General features: G+C 49.4%; 1 protein-coding gene across 3 annotated transcripts in view; it reads right to left on the reverse strand.

Annotated features, from left to right (window-relative positions):
- Positions 1-12,220: 12,220 nt before the first annotated feature.
- The window catches only part of KCNJ1 (potassium inwardly rectifying channel subfamily J member 1), a 28,923-nt gene continuing 21,269 nt past the window's right edge, over positions 12,221-19,874 (reverse strand). For all 3 annotated transcript variants that reach the window (XM_045555415.1, XM_045555413.1, XM_045555416.1), the window contains exon 4: positions 12,221-14,450. In XM_045555415.1, the coding sequence (XP_045411371.1) occupies positions 13,311-14,429 (1,119 nt within the window). In that variant the 5' untranslated portion in view covers positions 14,430-14,450 and the 3' untranslated portion in view covers positions 12,221-13,310. The remainder of the gene's footprint in view (positions 14,451-19,874) is intronic.

The raw sequence follows: 19,874 nt of genomic DNA on the forward strand, positions 1-19,874 counted from the left end.
AGTACCGTGTTTATTGTCCTCTGTCCCCGCTGGACTGTAAGCTGCAAGAAGGCAGGGTCTTGTCTGTGTTCTTCCGTGCTGCGTCCCAGCAGCTAGAGCCTGGCGGGCCACTGCAGGTGCTCACACACGTCCACGGGCCGGTGAGATAGGCACGTCTGAGCCCCGCGGGCCAAGTGGGGGCGGGAGCCCGCTCCTCCGAGGGACTCCAGTCCCAGGTGCGCCCTGCTGTCTCACCCACAACGCGGGAGGGAAAAGGAAGCTGCTTCGGAGTTTCTAGGAGTCTACCCCTGAGGCGACGTTTGGCCCTCCCAAGGAAGGGTTTTAATTTGTTTTACTTTGAGAAAGGTTCCTGGAGACCCCCAGCCCGCCCAGGGCGGGGTCCTCCGCCTGGCAGCACCTCGGCCCAGCCCGGCCTGACCACCCAGGCCCGCATCCCCCTGCGCCCCGGCCACCCAGGCCCGCATCCCCCTGCGCCCCCCACCCCTCCAGCCTCCTGTGAATCCAGCCCATTTAAAGTTCCCTTTGAAAAGGCCTCTGTTTGGGTGAGTTCTGTGGGCTCTGCCTAGAGAGCGGCAGATTATCTGAAAATAGGCGTTATTGATTACGACCAGGTGGTCTTTGTGGAACGGGGTCCACTTGAACCAAAATAAATATTTGCCGGCACAAAGAACAAGCGGTGCCCTTGCGGGCGGGGCGCGCGGGGCGGCAGCCAGGCCCTCTCGGGGCGTCGCAGCCCGGATTGTGTTTCCCCAATTAGGACCGGGCCGCGGGGGGCGCGGGGGGCGCGGGGCCCACAAAGGCCGCTCCGCCAAGGGCTCCCAGCCCGCGGCGGCTGCAGGCTCGAGGCCTGCCTGGGGCTTGGACCGTATTTTCTTTGGCTTTCTGGCGCGCTCCTTATTATTTATTTCTTTTCCCTCTGTTTTATTTTTATTTTCAAGTTGCCGGCCGGCTGGATGCCGTCCATTCACCCCGCTGCCTTGGAGCGCGGCGCAGACAGCCGGAGCCGCCGGCTCAGTCCCGCAGCCGCCGGCCGCCGCCGGCACCCCGTGGGGGGAGCGAGGCGGGCAGGCGGTGGGGGAGGCCGGGGCGCAGCAGAGGGCGCGCGGGGCGGGCAGGGGACGCAGGGCCACCTTGAGCGGGGTGGCGCGGGGATGGGGAGGGGGGCTCAAGGCCGTGTCCTTTCCTGGCCGGGGTGACAGGAGTCCAGCTAAACAGCGGGTCCGTCTCCAGGGATCCTGTGACCCGGCAGTAGTAATGTGGTTTTCTGGAAAAGATGATGGTAATTTGGGGTAAGATCTGTGGGTCAGTTCAGGAGGAAGCTCAAACTTTGGCCCTGGCTGGGGTCCCCTTTCTTCCATTCCGTTGTGTCCTCCCTGCCGCCTGCCCAGAGTGAGCACACGCTGGCCCAGGGTCCCTCCCCGAGTTCCCACTCCCTGCCCAGGCTCTAGAGATCCCAGCCTCTCCTCTCAAGAGTGGGCTCTGGGTGGGTGGGCCGAGGGAGACCTACAGAAAGAAAGGAGGAGGTCCCCTTCTCTGTTAGTGTAGGAGGCCAGAGGCCTTGGGGAGCCACCCCAACCCCCCATCCGCCAGCCAGAGGGGACTATCCCACTTTGGGGTAGTGGAGTAGAGCTAAAGGCTAAGGTGTAGGGCAGGAAAGCCTAACTGGAAGTGATTCTGGAGGGTAGTTAGGAGAAGCTGGGGTCAGAGAGAAGAGAGACAAGGAAACGAAAGAAAGATGAGTAAACCATTCCTCTGTGGAGGGAGATCACAGGCCAGCAGGGTGGCTGGGCTGATGCAGGCAGAAGAGGGATGGAGAAAGAATTCCACAGCTACCAAGACCCTGTAGGACAGACCCGGCTTCTCCTGTTCACCCACACGTGGCAAACTCCTCCCTGCCTCGGCTTCCCCTCTGTGGCAGCAGAAGGCCTTCCTGGTGATTGCATTGACCTGTCTGCTGGCAGCATGCTGAGTGTTGTCGAGTAGAACTTCAGGACGATATGTCTGCTAAAAACCCTCTCCTCTCCTCTCCAGATCATGGCAAGACCTGCCGTGCCTGACGTGCACATCCGTGTCATGCTTGCCCCAGGCAAGCCCCCATAGAGCCAGGTGACTTTCCAACAGCCAGAAGGGAACCCAGGGCCTGGGAAGACACCAGTAGGCTCACGGCACAGGAACTCTTCAGCTTCCGCCTAGGAAGTCACCTCTGAAAGGAAAACTTGGCCACTTTGCCTCTGTTTCCTCCAAGCCACAGCACCACTGGCGAGGAATGGCTAGTGACAGCGCCCTCTCATCCCGGGAATAGGGTGACTTAAGACGCAAGGAAGCGGGAAGTATCCTGTCAAGGTGGAAGCATGTCAGCAGATTTGCAAGGAAGAGATGGCTTAGTAGTAGATGACTGCTGTTTGCAGGCACAGTTAGGGCAGTCCCTGTACCAACCTGTGAACATACTGGGTGGCAACCAAAAGCAGATATTTTTAGATCTAGAAAAGACCTTTAAGGACATATAATCCATTGGTTCCACTAACTCATGAGAAAATCAATGGCCAGTGTGCAGGATTTTGGAATTCACTAGGGCACCTGAAAATCTGATTCTAGAGGTGTACAGAGGGGCCCAGGGATTCTGTACCTACAACTAGTACTCTCAGGTGACTGCAGACACAGCTGGGCCTAACACATACTGGTAAATGTTAACAGCTGGCTCCTGGCGGGGAAGAGTGGGGGCCTGAGTGATGAATCTGCTGATTTCCAGGGTATAGATATGCCACCATGGCCAATTTCAGGCTACCAATGTGGTGACTCTGAATGCAGCCCTGGGAGAAGGTACACTCAATCTGCTTCTGCACACTAGTGTGCCCTCGTCAGAGGCCACAAAAGTGAAGTGGCATGGTTCCTTTGGGACGGGGCCAAGAGAGGAGCCTGGATTCAGAGTTCTGCCCCCATACTGCATGGCTTCCTGGTCAGTCTGTGTCCTCTTGTTTAGCAGAAATCAATGACCAAGTAGTCAGGGGATGGCCCTGCCTTTGACCAGGGCCAGAATGAAATCAGGAAGCAGAACAAGGAACAAAAACATAGTGGGTCTGTCCTTCCTCTCCATTTGAAGCGAGGCCTTGAGAACCTGGGGGAGGCGGAGGAGCAAGCGTGCCGAACTCCTGGGGATCGTGGTGTTTGAGGGGAAAGTGGAAGAGGCAAGAGAATGATTTGGGGAAATGCAGGTAGAATCTTGGCAAAACTAAGAGACCAAATACACAGCATCCTTGCCAGCAGGCCTTGGACGATTCTACAGGGGCCTCAGAGACTATGGCAGTGCTGTGCTGGGAGCAGGGGGGTCACATAGAGAGAAATGGGATAAGGAGAAGGTTGTGGTTCACCTTTTTGTGTTTCATTCAGAACCTACATAAGAAAATAACAGAAATTGAGTTCTCATGAAAACTAGTTTAAAAATAAAAGATTAGATCCTGGAAAACTCTGAAGTTTAGAAATGTCTGTTATTTGGAGACCTCCTTTGCCTGGAATCAGTTGCTAATTGTTCAGGCAGCTCCAATTCATAGAATCATGGAATTATAGAGTTCATTTTAAAGATGAGAAAAACTGAGACCCAGAGAGGTAATGTGATCTACTCAGGATTGCATGGCTATTTATTAGAATTCAAATTTACTACATCTCATCCAGGCCCAGATCTTAATCTAGATCCCTAGATGCTACAGTGTACTGTCTTTCAATTATTTTTTGTTAAAAATTATTATAAAAGAAATGTATGTACAGATAGAAAATCTGTAAAATTCAGATTAAAAACTGGACCAAAATGACCATTCTGCCACCTCCCCAAGTTGATTGGATAATCACTGTGAATCGTGTCAGTTGCTTCCACCTGGACTGATGGTCCTCAAGCTCCTTGTACATTAGAGTTACCAGGAGAGCTTCTGAAAGTTCCTGTGACATTCCTACACCCAGGTTGTGTCCCTAGGCAATAGAATCTGGGGGTTAGGGGCAGCAAGCATCAGCATTTTTTTGAAGTTCCCAGATGATGTCAATGTGTGTCCAAGGTTGAGGGCCACTGGCCTAGAACATTCTCCTCCCATATCGCATGGCTGTTCCTTCCCCTTGCGTGGCTCGCACTGTCAGCTCCTCAGAGAGGCCTCCCCTCAGCACTGGATCGGAGACGGCACCCTCCCATTGAGTCATTCTCTCTCACCCTTTTAAAATATTCTTTATGGCCTGTGTCACTATTTGAAATGACCTGAAATGTGTGCGTGTGTTTGCCTACTTCCTGTCTCGCCCCTCTTGATCCTTGTCTCCGCACCCCCGTACTCTCATTGACCCTCCCTGTTCTCGGCTCCCATGACGGTGTGGCGCGGCCTGTCTTCTTCACAGCTGTATCCCGCTGGCCTTGGCAGGCCCCAGAACTGTAGGCTCCCAAAACACATTTGGTGAATGAATGAATGAGTGAATACATGAATGAATGCCTTCGTGATGACTTCTGAGTCTTTTTGGTACACATATATACACATACATAGGTGACAAAATTTATATGTTCACACTTAAATTTTTTTTTAATTAAAAAGTATTTATAATTTTTGGCTCACACTTCTTCCATTTGATGTTTTGAGGACCTTGTTTTTAAAATATGATTTGTGATGTGCTGTCACAACCTGGACTTTGTGTGCTTGTTTCCTCTTCCTGGAGCACCCCCTCTTGATCCTGGCCTCCTCACCTGACCCCCATCATCTGGTTGACTCTTCCTTTGGGTTCAGGTTGTGCCCTGACATCTTGTCTTAGGGACGCCCTTCCTCCTGGGTGCCCCACTCTAGGTGAGGATGGCTTGTGCTGTTTCTCCTCTTTGACAGCTGTATTCCCTGTCACCTGCCCCTGGGATATGAACTCCATGGAGTGCCTAGTGTATTTTGTTTCCTAATGTGTTTCCAGAACTTTGCTCAGTGCCCACATACTTGTTCAAAATAGCATAGCATTTCCCCCTGCATTATGGTCCACACTGCATAGCTCATTTCCCTACTGTGGTACTCTTAGGTTTTTCATCACTACAAATATCCTATAACAAACATCCTTCCGTATGTCTTTATGTGAATTAAGCTATTAGGTGTCTGCAATAAAAATAAGCCCTTAACATGGAACTTGCTTTATAATTAACACTGTGTTTGCACATACGTTTTCCCAATTGATTTTCTCAGCAACTGTGCGTGGTTGGTTTCATTATCATCATCTCACAGATGAGAAAGCTACAACTCAGAGAGGTTAAGTGACTTACCAAATTCATATGAAAACAACTGGAAAAGTCAGGATTTGAACTCAGGCCTCTAGGAGACAGGAATTGCCTTGTTATTGGGGAAGCTCGTGAGTTTTGAAGCAGCCTGACCCAACCAACCAACCCAGTGGGTTGTTCTGCCTCCTGCAGCTGTTATGAGGATTACATGCGTAAATATTTGTAAAGCACTTAAAACAACGTCTGCCCACAACAAACTCTCTGTAAGTGTTTAATGGCCCTGCCTGGCCACGTGTGGGCTGTGGGCAAGTGTCTCCACCGCTCTGGGCCTCAGTCTTTTCATCTGTAAGATGGGGATAATAATATTATTTCAGTTTTATGTAGAGAAAATGTAAAGCACGTGGAATCTCATAGACACCACGTGGTGATAGCTTTCTCTTCAGGCCAGGCCAGTCTCTCTAGAGAGATTCGACGTTTATATCACAATTTAGTTTTTCAGTCTTTCACAGTCATTTTGTCAGCCCAGCGACGATTAGATGACCCAATTCTTTATGTTACTCTGAACACTACCGCGGCCGCTAGGGAGCTTCCCGGCTGTGGCCAAGCGCTCGCTCCCGACGCAACCCTTGTGATCCGGCAGCGCACGGCGCCACCTGCTGGCCACGGGCGCGCCTCACGCCGCGGGCGCGCTGGTTTGGGGTTACCCGCCGCTGCGCGCGCCTGGCCCGGCCTCCCGGGGAGTTGGGTCACGTCGCCGTCGCGGCCCTCCTAGACACCTGGGGATGTCCGAGCGCATGGGGAGGGGGGGTCAGCCAGCGCTCGGAGCTTTCGGAAGCCCAGCGCGACACAGGGATCGTGTGGAACAGGCCGCGCCTGCCGGGCCTCAGTTGTCCCGTGCGGAGTAGCAGGGTGACCGAGCAGGGCGGGGCCTGCTGAGCTCCGGGGACTCCGGCACGTGCGGGGCGAGCGGAAGCAGTGATGGCGGGACGCTGAGCTGGTCTGTCCCAGGTTAAGACCAAGGCTGGGGGTGGAAAGCAAGGGGAGGAGGCTGGGCGGGCCGGGTGCGGCTCCGCTCGGGGCAGGCGACAGGGCGCCGCGGGGGACGCGCCGCATGCGTCGGGCCCCACCCCGTCTCCAAGACCCTGGGCCCAGCTCTGTCGCGCCATCCTTAGCCGTATCAGACGCCGTGTTAGTTCACCAGGTGTCATTTCGTCCTGCCGCCCTCACAGCAGCCCCGTAAGGCAGGTGGTACTGTATTCGCCTCAGAACGGCCAGGAACTTGCTGGGGATGACACGGCCGGTAGGGGGAAAGCCGGGCTTTGGCCGAGGCCATCTGCCTTCAAGGCCCCTGAGGTCCGCGCTGTATTGCCTGCCTTGCTCTCGCCTCCTCTCTTGCCTGCATTGGCTTCTCGCTTGCTTCATCGGGATGTGTTTCCAGACACCATCGCAGGTGCAGGTTCTACCTGGCCATGGCTGCTGATGAGGGCAACTGAGACGGCCCTCGCGGTAATTACGTCTCTAACTGCCACTTTCAGTCCAACTAAACCCAGCGTTGCTGGTGGCCTCCGCAGCCCGCCGATTAGTGAATCGCCTCCTTTCACTAGGTTGGCATCTCTGTGGCCTCCCCCACTGCGAGGGCTTCCCAGGCTCCTCGGATGCCAAGTGCAAAGGTAGACATCCCCAAGGACACAGCGCAGGGCGTGGTGCCTTCTCCATTCCAAGAGGCACCTGCCCCTCGGCCCTGGCTGCCACCTTCCAGGTGAGTGCTCCTCGGGAGCAGTGACCCCCAGGCACAAAGTTTGTGGACAGCCCCAGGCAGAGCAGAGGTGCAGGAAAGAGCACTGAACTAACTAGCAGGCAGTACTGGGCTCTGGCCCCTGCTTCCCACTTCATAGCTATGTGACCTGAGCAAGTCGTATGGCTTCTGAGCCTCAGTTTCCCCTCCTGAAAAATGGCAATGGCAGCCCTTTCTCTTCCTCCCTAGAAAGCTACTTTCTGCCTCTAACTTCTTCTCCATTCCGTCCTTCATGCCAACACCAGAGAGAGATTCCTGCAATACTCATTGAGTCCTGTCGTTGCCCTCTCAAAGCCTCCAGTGGTTTGTTGATTGAGCCAGGACTCAAACTCAGGTCTGTCTGGCACCAAACCTCCGCCTCTTGACCATGTAACTCAGCTGTGCATCGCACCACGTGCCCGTGCTGTGGCTGTGCAACCTCACACCAGTTCCAGAACCTCCGTGCCAATCTACAGTCCTGCTGCTCTATCTGGGACATGTGCCCACCTGTTTGTCCACCTCTCTACCCTTCACCTTTCCCTATTTCAAACCTAACCCACCCTTCAAGCCCAGAGCAGCTGCCACCTCCTCCAAGAAGCCTTCGCTGCCTCTGTCTTCCTCAGCACTTTTTTCATACTTTATTTGTACCCTTTATCCATTTCATTAAATTATTTGGAATTTTGTATCTGTGCACAAAGTTTTACATACAACGGTGGGCTCCATGCCCCCCAAGCCCCAAAGGGCCCACGAACCCTAATCAAAAGGTGGTTGCCTAGCATGCCCTCTCCCCAGCCAAGCCCCCAGACCATGCACTGGAGTGGGATGCTTCTCTTGAGGACACCTCTTCTGGCTTTCTAACCAGCCAAAATTCCAGGAGGGTTCGATCCTTGAAGAGCTATTAGTCCTGGGCAGATTGTCTCCTACTGGGAACCTTGGTTCTGAGAGCCCAGCTCATTCCCAGGCTGGGTAGGCACAGCAAGCCCTGCAGGCACCCTGCAGAGAGAGGCAGGCTTTTAGGAATGCAAAACAGTCCACATCTCTCAGGCTCCAGACAGCAGGGCAGGGGTCTCTGGAGCAAGATTCTGGCAACTACTGCAAAAGCACCAGGAAGGAGTGGGGAGGAGCCCACAGATGCTGGCATTATCAGCAATCATCCCTACACAGTGATCTGCAGGATATACTGTAAGTGAAGAAAACGCTGTAGAACAGTGTTTCTAGAATGTTACCCTTTTTGTAAGAATGGGAGGGATATAAATATGTGTGTACTGCTAATATTTTTCAGAAAGAAACAGCAGCAGGACAAAACAAATAAGAAGGCTTAACTTTGCATAGGGCAAGGGAGTAGGTCGTAGAGGATTGGAAGTAAGGAATGGAAGTAAGTTTTCTAAACCCTGTTCTGTGGCTTTGAAATCACGTAAATTCCCTGCATAACTAATAAAACAGAGAAATCAAAGAAAGGAGAACAACAGACTCTAACGCTTGGATATAAACTGAAACAAATGAACCTAACTATGTCCAGTTGGAGCATAATCACAGAGGCAAGAACTACCTCAGGTGGCTTTTTAAATATTTGTTGATTGTCTATCCCTTTGTTAGAAAGAAAAATAAACAGTAGATTATAAAATTTTTTTAATCCCAAATAATTTTAAAACTATAATCAATAATCTTATTATTAGCAGTCGTTTTTTTCGAAACGGTTATAAACATGTTGCATAAAACAAAAAAAATGACTTTCTCCACAATCAGCAGTTCTCCAGTTTAGCTCTGGTCCGCTGGACGGGTTCAAGCCCCGGATCTCCGCCGGGGGCAGGACACTGGCTTCCTGGTTTCTGCATGCCCAGCGCCCGGCTCACAGTAGGCACAAAGGAGCACCTGTTGGGTTGAGCTGAAACACAAGGCACCAGGATCCTACTCAGATTCCCCCAGCTCATAGCCTGTCCCGTCTCTGCCGTCCCATCTCTGAAGGCCGTCGTGATTCCTCCTGGCCTCCCCGAGGGCTGTCAGCGCCTGCCAGGTGCTCGGCTTCCTCTGCCCGAGAAGCCTCAGGGTCTAGGCTGGGGCCGGTGCCTGCCCCTTCGTTCCCTGCCTTCAGACCCAGTGCCCTGCGCTGTGTGGCCGCACCCATGGCCATTGACTTCCTGCAGAGGGATTTTTACATCTATCATGTCATTGAGTCCTCTCCTCAGCCCTGTTTCAAAACTCTATTTTACAAATAAGGGCCCTTGGCAAATGCCTAGGGTTCAAATCCACTATTAGCCCTCTAGACCTCGAGCAAGTCATTCATTCATTCATTCATTCAAAAGCCATTTATTCATGTGTAAAGAACTGTGTTGGCGCTAGGAGCACAGAGGTGCATAGGGGACACACGCCGCTCTCCAGGGAGGACTGAGGCTTCATATCCCCATCTGTCAAAATGGAGACAATATTCGTCTCCGCCTTAAAGACTGAAATAGGAATATATATATTTTTATATATATGCACACATGTATATGGTTTTAAATTAGTATGTATATCCAGTGTATGTGTATATTTAGAGACATGTATTACTATCTATAGTATATCTAACATAAGGAGGAGCGTTTGCACCAACAGGCTACACAAGCCCTCAGGATGCCCGTGACACTTCCGCATACAGCGTGCAGAGCCTGTAGAAAAACACCGCCTCTTCCTGGGACCTGTGAGTCCAGCGGTGTTTGTCAAGCCCTGGCCCAGGGCTCCACGCTGTGCTGGCAGTGAGTGGTTTCTCCCAGAGAGCAGGGCCGGCCCAAAGCCTGTGCCAACCACCCACGGGTTCCGGTAAACGTCTGGCTGCCCCAGGGAGCCCTCCTGGCGGGCGATGCCTCGTGGCACGGACACCTGAGCGACTTGAAACTCACCGGCTTTCAGGACAGACTGACCTGGGTTTGCATGCCGGCCCTGCCACTCACCAGAGGGTGACTCTGCACAAGTTCCTTACCTCAGATGCCTCAAGTGAAAAAAAGGTGTAACAATAGTACTGACCTCGTAGGATTGCTGGGAAAATTAAGCGAACTAATATGTATAAAATGCTTAAAACAGAACCTGAGACATAGTAAAAACTTAGTGAATAGCCCGTGTATCAAGTTTTCTCCATCGCAGCACAAACTTGGGGCTTCTCACTGGCCTGAAGACACTTCCGTCTTCTAGAACACCCCCTCGGTCAAGGATGTCGCTGGACGGAGACCGCGCAGTCCCCAGCCCCTGCGCCGGTCGTGCACTCCCTCTCCACGGGGCTCAGCTCCAAGGAGTCCAGCTGGGTGCATCTGGCTGGGGAGATTAAATTATTTTTGAATTCCTAACTGAATGTTCTTTTAATGGAAACTTAATGACAGGCATTGAAATAGATTTCCTCCGTACCCGCCTCCCGCCGCCCTCACCGCTGCTCTGTGTTGCGCAGTTCCCGATAACCTTTATTCCCTACCCCTGGACTTTTATCTCCCCAGCGACAAACAGCCCTTGCAGGACAGAAAGAGGAAATTCCACTCATTGTTCTCCAACTTCTGGCTTCCAAAATAAAATGCTCTATCTCCCCTGTCAAGCTTTGATTGACACAGGCTTCCTGTCGTGGCAGCGCAAGGCGGGGCGGGCGGGCTCATTTGCATTCTGTCCCTCCGAGGGTGTCCTAAGCTCACTGTGGCCGGGAAGATCCCCAAGCCGTTCGCAGAAGCTTTCTGCTGAGGGCCCATCTCCCGTTTTAGGGAGTCTCCAAGGAAGACGCTCCCTCAGCTGTCTGTCGATCCGCTTGGGAGGTGCCTCTCTGCCGTCCGGCCGCGCACCTGTCACGGACACAGACATTCTGATCCTCTCACTTCTCGGACTTGGCACCTGAGAGAGGATCTTTTCCTTCTGCCCTTTCTCACTTAAGGAATAAATGATTTTTAAATATTTAGCCCTTTCCATTAAAGACAGCCTCCCAATTCTTAACTGCAAATATGGGAACTTGAGACCACCTTAGTCCAGGAAGGTGGCACCAGCTCAGGTGCTCCGAGTCAGACTCCCTACGGCAACAGAGATGAGTTGGGCAATTCCAGGGGAACCGATACCGAGGAAAATTCAAAGTAGGAAACCGTCAGGGGATGTGGTTATTCTCAAGGAGAATAAGAAATGTTGAATTGCCTTTAAAATGGATAAATCAATAAACATAAAAACATGCATACCTGTAGCAACAGCAGTACTGATGTGATAGGATCCTACTGGGAAAAGTGTTGCCACTTTGGAATAGAAAGACCACCTTTAGCATTGATGCTAACCTATAGGCAATGTGGCCTTCAGGGGTTTCTGTTTCCCGTTTTCTGTCTTGACTCCCTGAGCTCCTGTGCCCTTGTTAAACCCCCTCTCCAAATGCCAGGGGTTTTATGTCACCTTTGGGTTTCAGCAACCCCTTAGAACAATCCAAAGTTACTTGTCCAGGGCCTCATTTCCAAAGGGTTCTAGTGGATGTAACTATGTTAATGGTTGCAGAATGCCTTGATCCTAATAAAGGAATATTTGGAAACAGGCTCCACCAAGTTACCGAGAAACAAATGCCAATCAGAAAGATCCCAGTTGTTCAGCTCTCTAAACAATCAAAGGGAAGGGACTGCTTATGACAACTTCACTTCCAGGGATCCCCAGCATGCCGCCAACAAGCAGGGGATGCACCAGAAGCAGTGCGTTCTGATGTGAATGGCCTGTGTCAATACATTTTCCCTCCAGCTTATAAAGGGGCCACAGAGTCATAAAACCTCATGACAGTGGGCCAGCAGAGAGTTTCAGCTACCTCAAGATTGTGACACCTGATTTCTTTTAGCTTTGTGAGCAAGCTAAGCTGTGGTGCCAAAGCACGCACAGGCACGGAGCAAGCTCCGTGTGGGCCAGTTGTGCTCACTGCTGTGGCCACTGACGAGGTGTGCAGCCCTTAACCCGTCAGACCATGAGTGTGTACAAACCCAACCCTAGGCCTGGAAAGGCAGAGCCATCCCTACCGACAACCGCTGGCAGCCACTCCTTGATGTGCCAGGACTCACGCTGGAGAGATTGGATGGAGCGGTACAGGAAGGGGTGTGTCTGCAGCCAAGGTCATTTCCTCCTGGGGAGTCAAGACAACAAATGTGTCCTATGTGCCACTTCCCCACCTGTCCCACCCCTTCCAGGAGAAAGTTCACCCTCAGCAAGAGGATTTTCACTAGCTCGTCTGTCTCAATTAGTGCACAATAATTGACACCTCTGAATAATGTATGCACAGCTTCAGAAATTTAATATATTAACACACTGAAAACATTTTGATTGCCAAGCAGCTTTAAGTACCATTTTTTCCCAAGACACATTCAAAATAATGCAGGTGGGGAAGTGAACAAGACATTCACAGTAAAACCTTTCCCTAAAGGCCAATCCTTCCCTTTTAGGAAGATGAGGTGTTGGCTGTCAGTGAAAGAAAGACTTAGCAATGTCCTACCTGTGGGGCCACATCCCGTTTCTTTCTCTTTCCCACTTTTCCTTTAGAAAAGTGTGTCAGTACAAACCCTAGGCAGGGAAACACAAGAATTTTTTTCTTCTCAGAAGCATTAGCAGTACGTTTATTTTTAGACGGATTCTGCACCTTCAAATTCCTCATTGTCCTGTTAGAAAAGCAGGAAATACCCTTTTAACAGATTTGTACCCCTTAACCCATTCAATACAGATGAAAAGATATATCACCACCACTTTCAGCTCGAGTGCTCTGCCTGGCAGGAAGGTGTTCATCAAGATTCTAGAGTGTGGATTCAGCCTCTACCTGTTCCACACGAGGTTACAGCCTCACTCTGTTCTTTGTGTAACAGTCTTTTCTTATTGTCACTGACAGGTTAGTTCATCTCTCCTAACTCAGGAGACAATTTTTCCATTGATAAAAGTCAGAATTAAAGTAAAACTGGAATCTTTCTTATCAGTAGTATCAAAATGATAATATCATTATTCCTTGATCCTATCTAAGGTTCATAACTTCTTTAAGGAGACTTTTAAAAATATCTTGTTTGGCTTGTCCATGAGACTTTTGGTGGTTTAGTCTGTTCAACATTTAGTGATCTCAAATAATCATATTTGAGATTCCAAGAGAGCTGCTTTGGCTTCCATTCTATGGATGTGTTGCACGTCCCCATATAACAACCCTGTCGAGCGCTGTGTCCTGTGGGATCACCGTGATGGGGCTCGGGGGTCTTGGTGCTGGCAGACTTTGGAAGTTCTCACTCTACTTACATATCTCCAAATTGTCAATTGCTTCATAATGCCTCTAGTCACGAGGCGCCTTCGAGACTTTGCTTTACTTGGGCTGAAAAGCCACTGTTACATTTTGGTATCATCTGTTTCATTGATTTCTGACAAGATGAAGCTGGGGTTGTCGTAGCCTCTCTTCATCCGGGCTCTGGCATCTTTCTCATTGTAAAGGCACATGGCACAGTGGGGGGTCTCCACCTCCACTGTCTTGCTGAAGTTGTGGAAATCCACTCGGTATTTCCCTTCCTTGGTCTTGGACACTATGGGAGCAAAGCGGTAGCCCCAGAGCACCTCCTCTGGGACATAGGATGTCCGGACCTGGCAGGTAGCACTGGTTGATTCCACTGTGCCATCTAAAAACACCACTAATTCAAAGTCCTGCTGGAGAAGGTTTTCTGCTGCCATGTGGAAGAAGGGGCTGTGGTGATCAATGACATGGTAAATTGTCAGTGGAGAGATGAAGAACAAATTTTCATTCCCAGCATCAACCACAAAGTTGATATTGATCTGATCCAAAATAATGGTCTCTCCTTCAGGAGTGACTGTGGTCTTCAGAAGCTTCCCATATATGTGACTGCCAATAAGAAGGCTCTTCCTTAGATTAGCCACTCGGATTAGGAGACAAAGCTTCCCACCTCGCTTGCTGATCACCGCGTTCTTGCTGAACGTAATGGTCTTGGCACGTTTTTTGGGCCTGGAGATCTTGGCTAAGATGGCGCCACACATGAAAGAATTGATGATAACGCCAAGGATAGACTGGGAGATAAGCAGAAAGATGGCAGTGGCACACTGTTCTGTCACACACCTGAATCCATATCCAATGGTCACCTGAGTTTCCAGAGAAAACAGGAAAGCTGAGGTCAAGCCGTTAATGTTCTCCACGCAGGGGGTGTGATTGGCAGAAGGATGGAACTCGGGGAGGTCTTTGTGAATGTAGGCTACCACGTACCACAGGAGACCAAAGAGAAACCAACTCCCCAAGAAAGCTGTGATGAAGATGGTCATTTTGTACCTCCATTTGAGGTCAAGCACAGTCGTCCAGATGTCCACAAAGAATATAAATCTTGACTGTGCCTCCACATTGCCAAACTCTATGTTGCACCTTCCGTCTTTGGAGACGAGCCTCGCTCTTTGCCGAGAATGCCCCCAAAATCGAGTGACAAACCATTTCCGAAGATGTTTGAACATCTTTTCCGTCAAAACCCTGATCTGAAAACACATCAAAGAAAAACAAAAAAAGATTATGATTATAGTAGTAATGAGTTGGGTGACTCACATAAAGACCTAACTACATGTAAAAAGATCATTCAAAACTATCTGGCTTACTGAGCATTTGGGCAGGCTGACAAGTTTGTTCTGGACACCACAATACTATTTCCAGTAGGAACTTTCCATGGAGGACCACGTTACTCAAATATAGAAAGGCAAAATCATTACAGAGAGACAGAAATGGAAGAAAACTAAGAGATCATATATTCAGGGGTTTCCTGACCTCCATCAATCACATACAACCTTAAAAATGTTCATGATAACAAATTATGACCTGTACTTTTATTTGACATTATTCTTTAAATTGCCTTCCCTTTTTTCTTTAATAAATTTAGCCTTATGCTAAGCAATAATTTCTGTGAAGTCACAAGCTTGAAGCACTATGTTTTTTGAGATACATAAAAATAAATAACTGAAAACCAGCCGTTGGTATACTACCTAAATCATCTTGTCTGCTGCTATTGGTACTCACATAGCTAGAGAAATCCTAATATGATTCAATGCTCTCATTCACCAAATGAGGGAACTGAGACTCAGAAAGTTTAAATGACTTGTCCAAAGTCCTGTACCTAACCAGTGGCAGGATGACAACTGGACCATAAGGCTCCTGCCCCCAGTCTAGGGGAATTTCTACCACACTGTGTCTCAGTTCCAAATTTTATATTCTAGAGTTAAATTTCCCTAAAATATTTTAAAACAAGCATTGGTCAAATTTAGTTATTTTTTTAGTGCTGAAAACTATTTGGACAGAGCTCAGATCCTATTGGATGATCTCAGAACATTTCTCAGTGGATCTAGAAGCCTGTTCCTACTCTCTCTCTATGGTTTGCCAAGATTCCCAAAAGGAATACTGGGGTATGAGGGTCTCCATCAACATTTCACACTTCCTACCCTGCTCAAAGCTGAAGGCCTGGGAAACACAGACTTAAGCAATTCTCAGTAAAGCTAGAGCCGTATTTGATTCATTCCTGTGTCCCAGCTGCTAGCACAGTCTGTGAGCACTTACCATTTATTCAACATCAGTGGAATAATTGAGTGAATGATTTAAGCTCTTCAAAATCCTGTCTGCTCAATGGTTCCTCATAGATGACACTATTGTGACTTCCATTTTACAGCAAAATAGAAAAGGGACTTTCCCCTAAACAGCCAACAATGGTGACACCCAGGGTCACAAACACCAGACCACCTCCTCCCCTATGCCCAAGAAAATCAAGGTGTGCCCTCCACAGTTAGCAATGTCTTCGTGGTATTTTTCATTAAATGCAAATATGTTTTTAAAATAGATTTCAAAATCCCCCTTCAACAATATGTTTATTCATAAAAACTAGGAAGCGAAACCAGCTTGGTGATAAACTTTAAACAAAAGTGATCTTCTACAGCATCTTGTCCATGGCCTTAACCTGGGTGAAAAGAAGCGAAGCCAACACCAAGTGGAAGTGGTGAAGAGAGAACCACAGCTGTGGAGGTTTGAAGTGTTGAGGACAGGCTCTGCAGACACAGAAAAAGAAAGTGCTACCAAGAGAACAAACAGCAGTGCACACACTCAGGGGCCCTGCCCTCAGCCCACCCAACCCTCATTGACCTCAAGTCCCCAGGGAGGACGAGGGGATGGGCCCACGCGAGGGACACTGAGGGGAAGTGATTTTTCCTCCCTCCGCCTTGCTCCCCTTTTATCGCACACACACCCTTCACCCTGGCCTACGCCCACGGGACTGACCCTCTCTCGGGTGCATGGAAGCTCGTACTGCTCACAGAGCTCTTCAGAAGTGAATATCACCTCAAATAATAAGTCCTAAAACCATTCATTAGCTGAATGCACATTCTCTTTGACATATACTATAATTCCAGAGATGGTTCCTAACATACAACTTGCAAGTTATTTTTCCCCACTACCCTTCTCCTCTAGCCTCCCTTGAATTCCTGTCCCTTTTGAATGTAAAAATACTTCTGCAGAGTGGAAGGTACCCCTGATTTAGCTCGTGGATACGTTTGGCTTCCGTGACCACATTGATGATAAAACGCTATCCTCTGGCCTAACACAGAGGGGAAGCGGCAGCAACCGGCTCGTGATGCCTTTCCCAGTCCGCACTCACCAGCATCCTGGACACGCTCTGACCTGAGGCACCCATGGCTGGAAAAAGCAAGGAAGTGGTGTTGGGAGTTGGCCGCTGTGTGCAGGTTGATTTCTTTTAGACTCAGCCTCATTTATTTCAGTCATCAGTCAGTGGACTGATGCTAATTTGGATTAGCTTGAAAACACTTAATTTGACGGTGGAGTCGTGTGGTTTAAACCAAGGCAATTGGTTGTTCTCAGACCAAGCCCCAAGCTGGGTATTTTTTTCCATCCTCACATGGCTTGAATACCGTCATGCTAAGACATGACAAACCCCAGCTAAGGCCCCTGGGCAGCAGGCGTGGACCGGGTGCCGGCGTTGCCCTCCCCTCCTTCGCCACACTCCGGTGCTCTCTTCCTGTTCTCCTACAAGTCGTGCCCAATACCTCTGGCCAGAAACAGTGAGTTCTCATCCACCTCCTGGCCTACCCTCTGAGACACACTGAGACGCTGAGTTTTCCAAGTGTTCACAAAGGCACCGGTGAATACACAGACATGGACAAGTACATATTTGCAAGATGAAAGTAACACCACACCAGGAAGAAACAAGATACCATGTTAATCTCTCTATACAACAGTCACTGTTATGTAAGAAACTGAGATTTAAAAGAAGCCTTTATTGTTGGATTTATTCTGGAAAAGCTAGCATTTACCAAAGGTGCTTTTTACATGTACTGGGTTAGCCAGTGCTGTTGATTTATTTGTTCAGAGTGAGAAGAATTATCCTTAGAGAATGCAAGGACACAAGATAAATTCATCCACTAACCAAACCCATCATTCACACAGCAGACCTATTATTGCACAGATCCTACTTTGCTTAGACAATGGCATTTAAACTAACCACAAACAAAGGCAATATGTATTTTATGAACTATTAGGTGATTAGAGACTGTCCCCGATGTCTGGGTTATATAACACGCTCAGATTTTAGGTTCCTTTCTGCTGAAATCAGTAAATCTTAATAGCAAGCAAAGGGCTGCACATTAGCTAATGTTTACCAAGTATTCCTAGTGGCCTGGCAAAGCCAGTGCATTGCATTACTGTCCCTTTTTCTTCCGTGCTCCAGCGGCATTCTTGTTCTGTAAAAACCCCACTCTCGGAAAATAGCCTTTTTTTACGCTTCTCAGGCATTGATTTTCTGCTTATGCTGTGGGATTTCAAAGGCAAATAGAACCGCTCCTGTTCTCGAGGGCTCACAGTCTAACGGGGCAGTGAGCTAAGGCATCAGCCATCACAGCGTCAGCTGTGGTCTGTATGACGCCAAAAGGAACAACTTTTTAAAAAGATCCCGATTAGTGGGGATCCACCCTCTGCAAACACACTTCAACTGGCAGAAAACTCATTGCATTTATGTACAAATTAACTTATTAATTTATCATTATTCAGTAATGATGTGTTGACACCATTACGTGTGCCAGCCACTGTGCCAAACATCAGAGAAGCAATCGCTGGCCCAACAGACCAGCCCTTGTCATCGTGCAGGTCCCAGCTGGGGGGGAGTAGAAACGAGGCAATAAACGGTCAAGTGCAGTGACGTATGCCATGGGAGCACTCAGGGGAGCACCTATTTTGAGGGGCCAAGGCCTGAGAATGACTTAGTCACACATAGTAGGAGTTCTATAAATAGCTGTTGAATGACAATAAATTAATCAATGTGTATAGGAAAGCAATGGGTTTGCTGTCACTTCTCTTGCTCAGTAGCCGGTGGCTCTCGCTCCAGTTGAGACACTTTAGAAGAGGCGCTCCCGTGCACAGTGGCGACCACACTGCACGTACCCGTGTGCGTGACCCAGGACGGCAACAGAAGAAAGCAAGCGGGGAAGCCGAAAGAAGTGCCAGGCAAACAGTAACTGAGTGCAGAGAGCCGCAGCGAGACTGGCCTGGGAGGGCAGCAAGGGTCAAATCGCTCAGCGCCCGGTGCCCCTGGAGATATTTCTGTTGTAGACCTGAAGGAGAAACTGCTATAAACAACGTCATCTAGTTGCACTTCAGAGACAACTCGTAGTAATTCTAGACAAGTCCGAAGGCTCTTCCGCTTAGCAGCCCTTCAACTTCCTGAAAACGAACATATTTTCCTCCTGGATCTTCTTTTCTCCATAAAAATGCACGCTTCGTTTGCATGCCACGCCCACCTCCCCCCACAGTTTGTGCTGCTGATAGTGAGGAACCCAAGAGTGGGGGCTGTTCTTTCGCAGGTTTCTCCAGAACCTGAGAACGGTCATCGTGAGTCGGGACTTCTTACAGCGCTGGGCACACGCCTCGTTCCCACCCGGCGTGCCCGGTGGCCAAACAGCCACTGTGTGAGCGGGAGGGCGACAGGCAGTGCCGTCCCTGCCTCTGACTTCCAGCTTCTCCACAGAGACGAACAACAGTCTGCCTTTTAGCTAAACCCCTCGTGGCTTACACACAACCTTTGTTAACTTCAGGACATTTCTGACAGTCAAGATTTCAAGTGAGAGATAGGAACTATGAACAGAAATCAGGTGATTTTTCCCAGTTCTTTGCAACTGGGTAGGAAAGAAATTCAAGTTTCTATGAAAATGTACTGCTTTGTTTCAGACCGGTTGTCAATTGAATCAACAAACATTTCTTGAGGACCTTCCATAGTGATGCTTCGAACGGGATTACGGGGCATAGCCTCTGCTTTCTTAATATATTTGGACGCTCGATTTATTGAACACCTATTAAGTACCAGGTGCCATGTTAGGAAACAAACAAGGTAACAGTCCCTGCTCTCAAGTTGTTCACAGGTAAATAATTCAAGAATTGTCAGGCAGCAGGTTTGCTGCCCTGAAAGGACTGAGGACAGAGTGTTAAGGCAGCCACCAAAGAGGAGACCTTACAGGTTGGGTGTCAGGCTTAGACTCTTCAACACACCTTTGCTAAGGAGCGAAATCAAATGCATCTAACTGCTGCTGCAGAGGGCTTCCTGCTGTCCATGGAAATCCTCACAAGCTACTGGAGGAAAGCCACCTAGCAAGACTGCAGACGTTCAGGGCCCCGGGAAGCATCGAGTCATCCAGCTCCCCGGATTACCTGCATCAATCCAGAACCTCTAGTGGACAGAGGTGGTGTTTCCCTTTGGTTTGGTAAAGCCGGAGAGGTTATCTCGGCCTTTAGTGCTACCAGGCAGCTCACATGGGGTCCACACGGGCTCTTTTTAGACAGAACTTGGCAAAGGCGGTGGAAACCATCTTTTCTGGCCTCATGGGCATATAAAAGGGCACCTGAGCCCAGGACTCTTCCAGGCT

The sequence above is a fragment of the Lemur catta genome, chromosome 7 (assembly GCF_020740605.2).
Source record: "Lemur catta isolate mLemCat1 chromosome 7, mLemCat1.pri, whole genome shotgun sequence".
NCBI lineage: Eukaryota > Metazoa > Chordata > Mammalia > Primates > Lemuridae > Lemur > Lemur catta.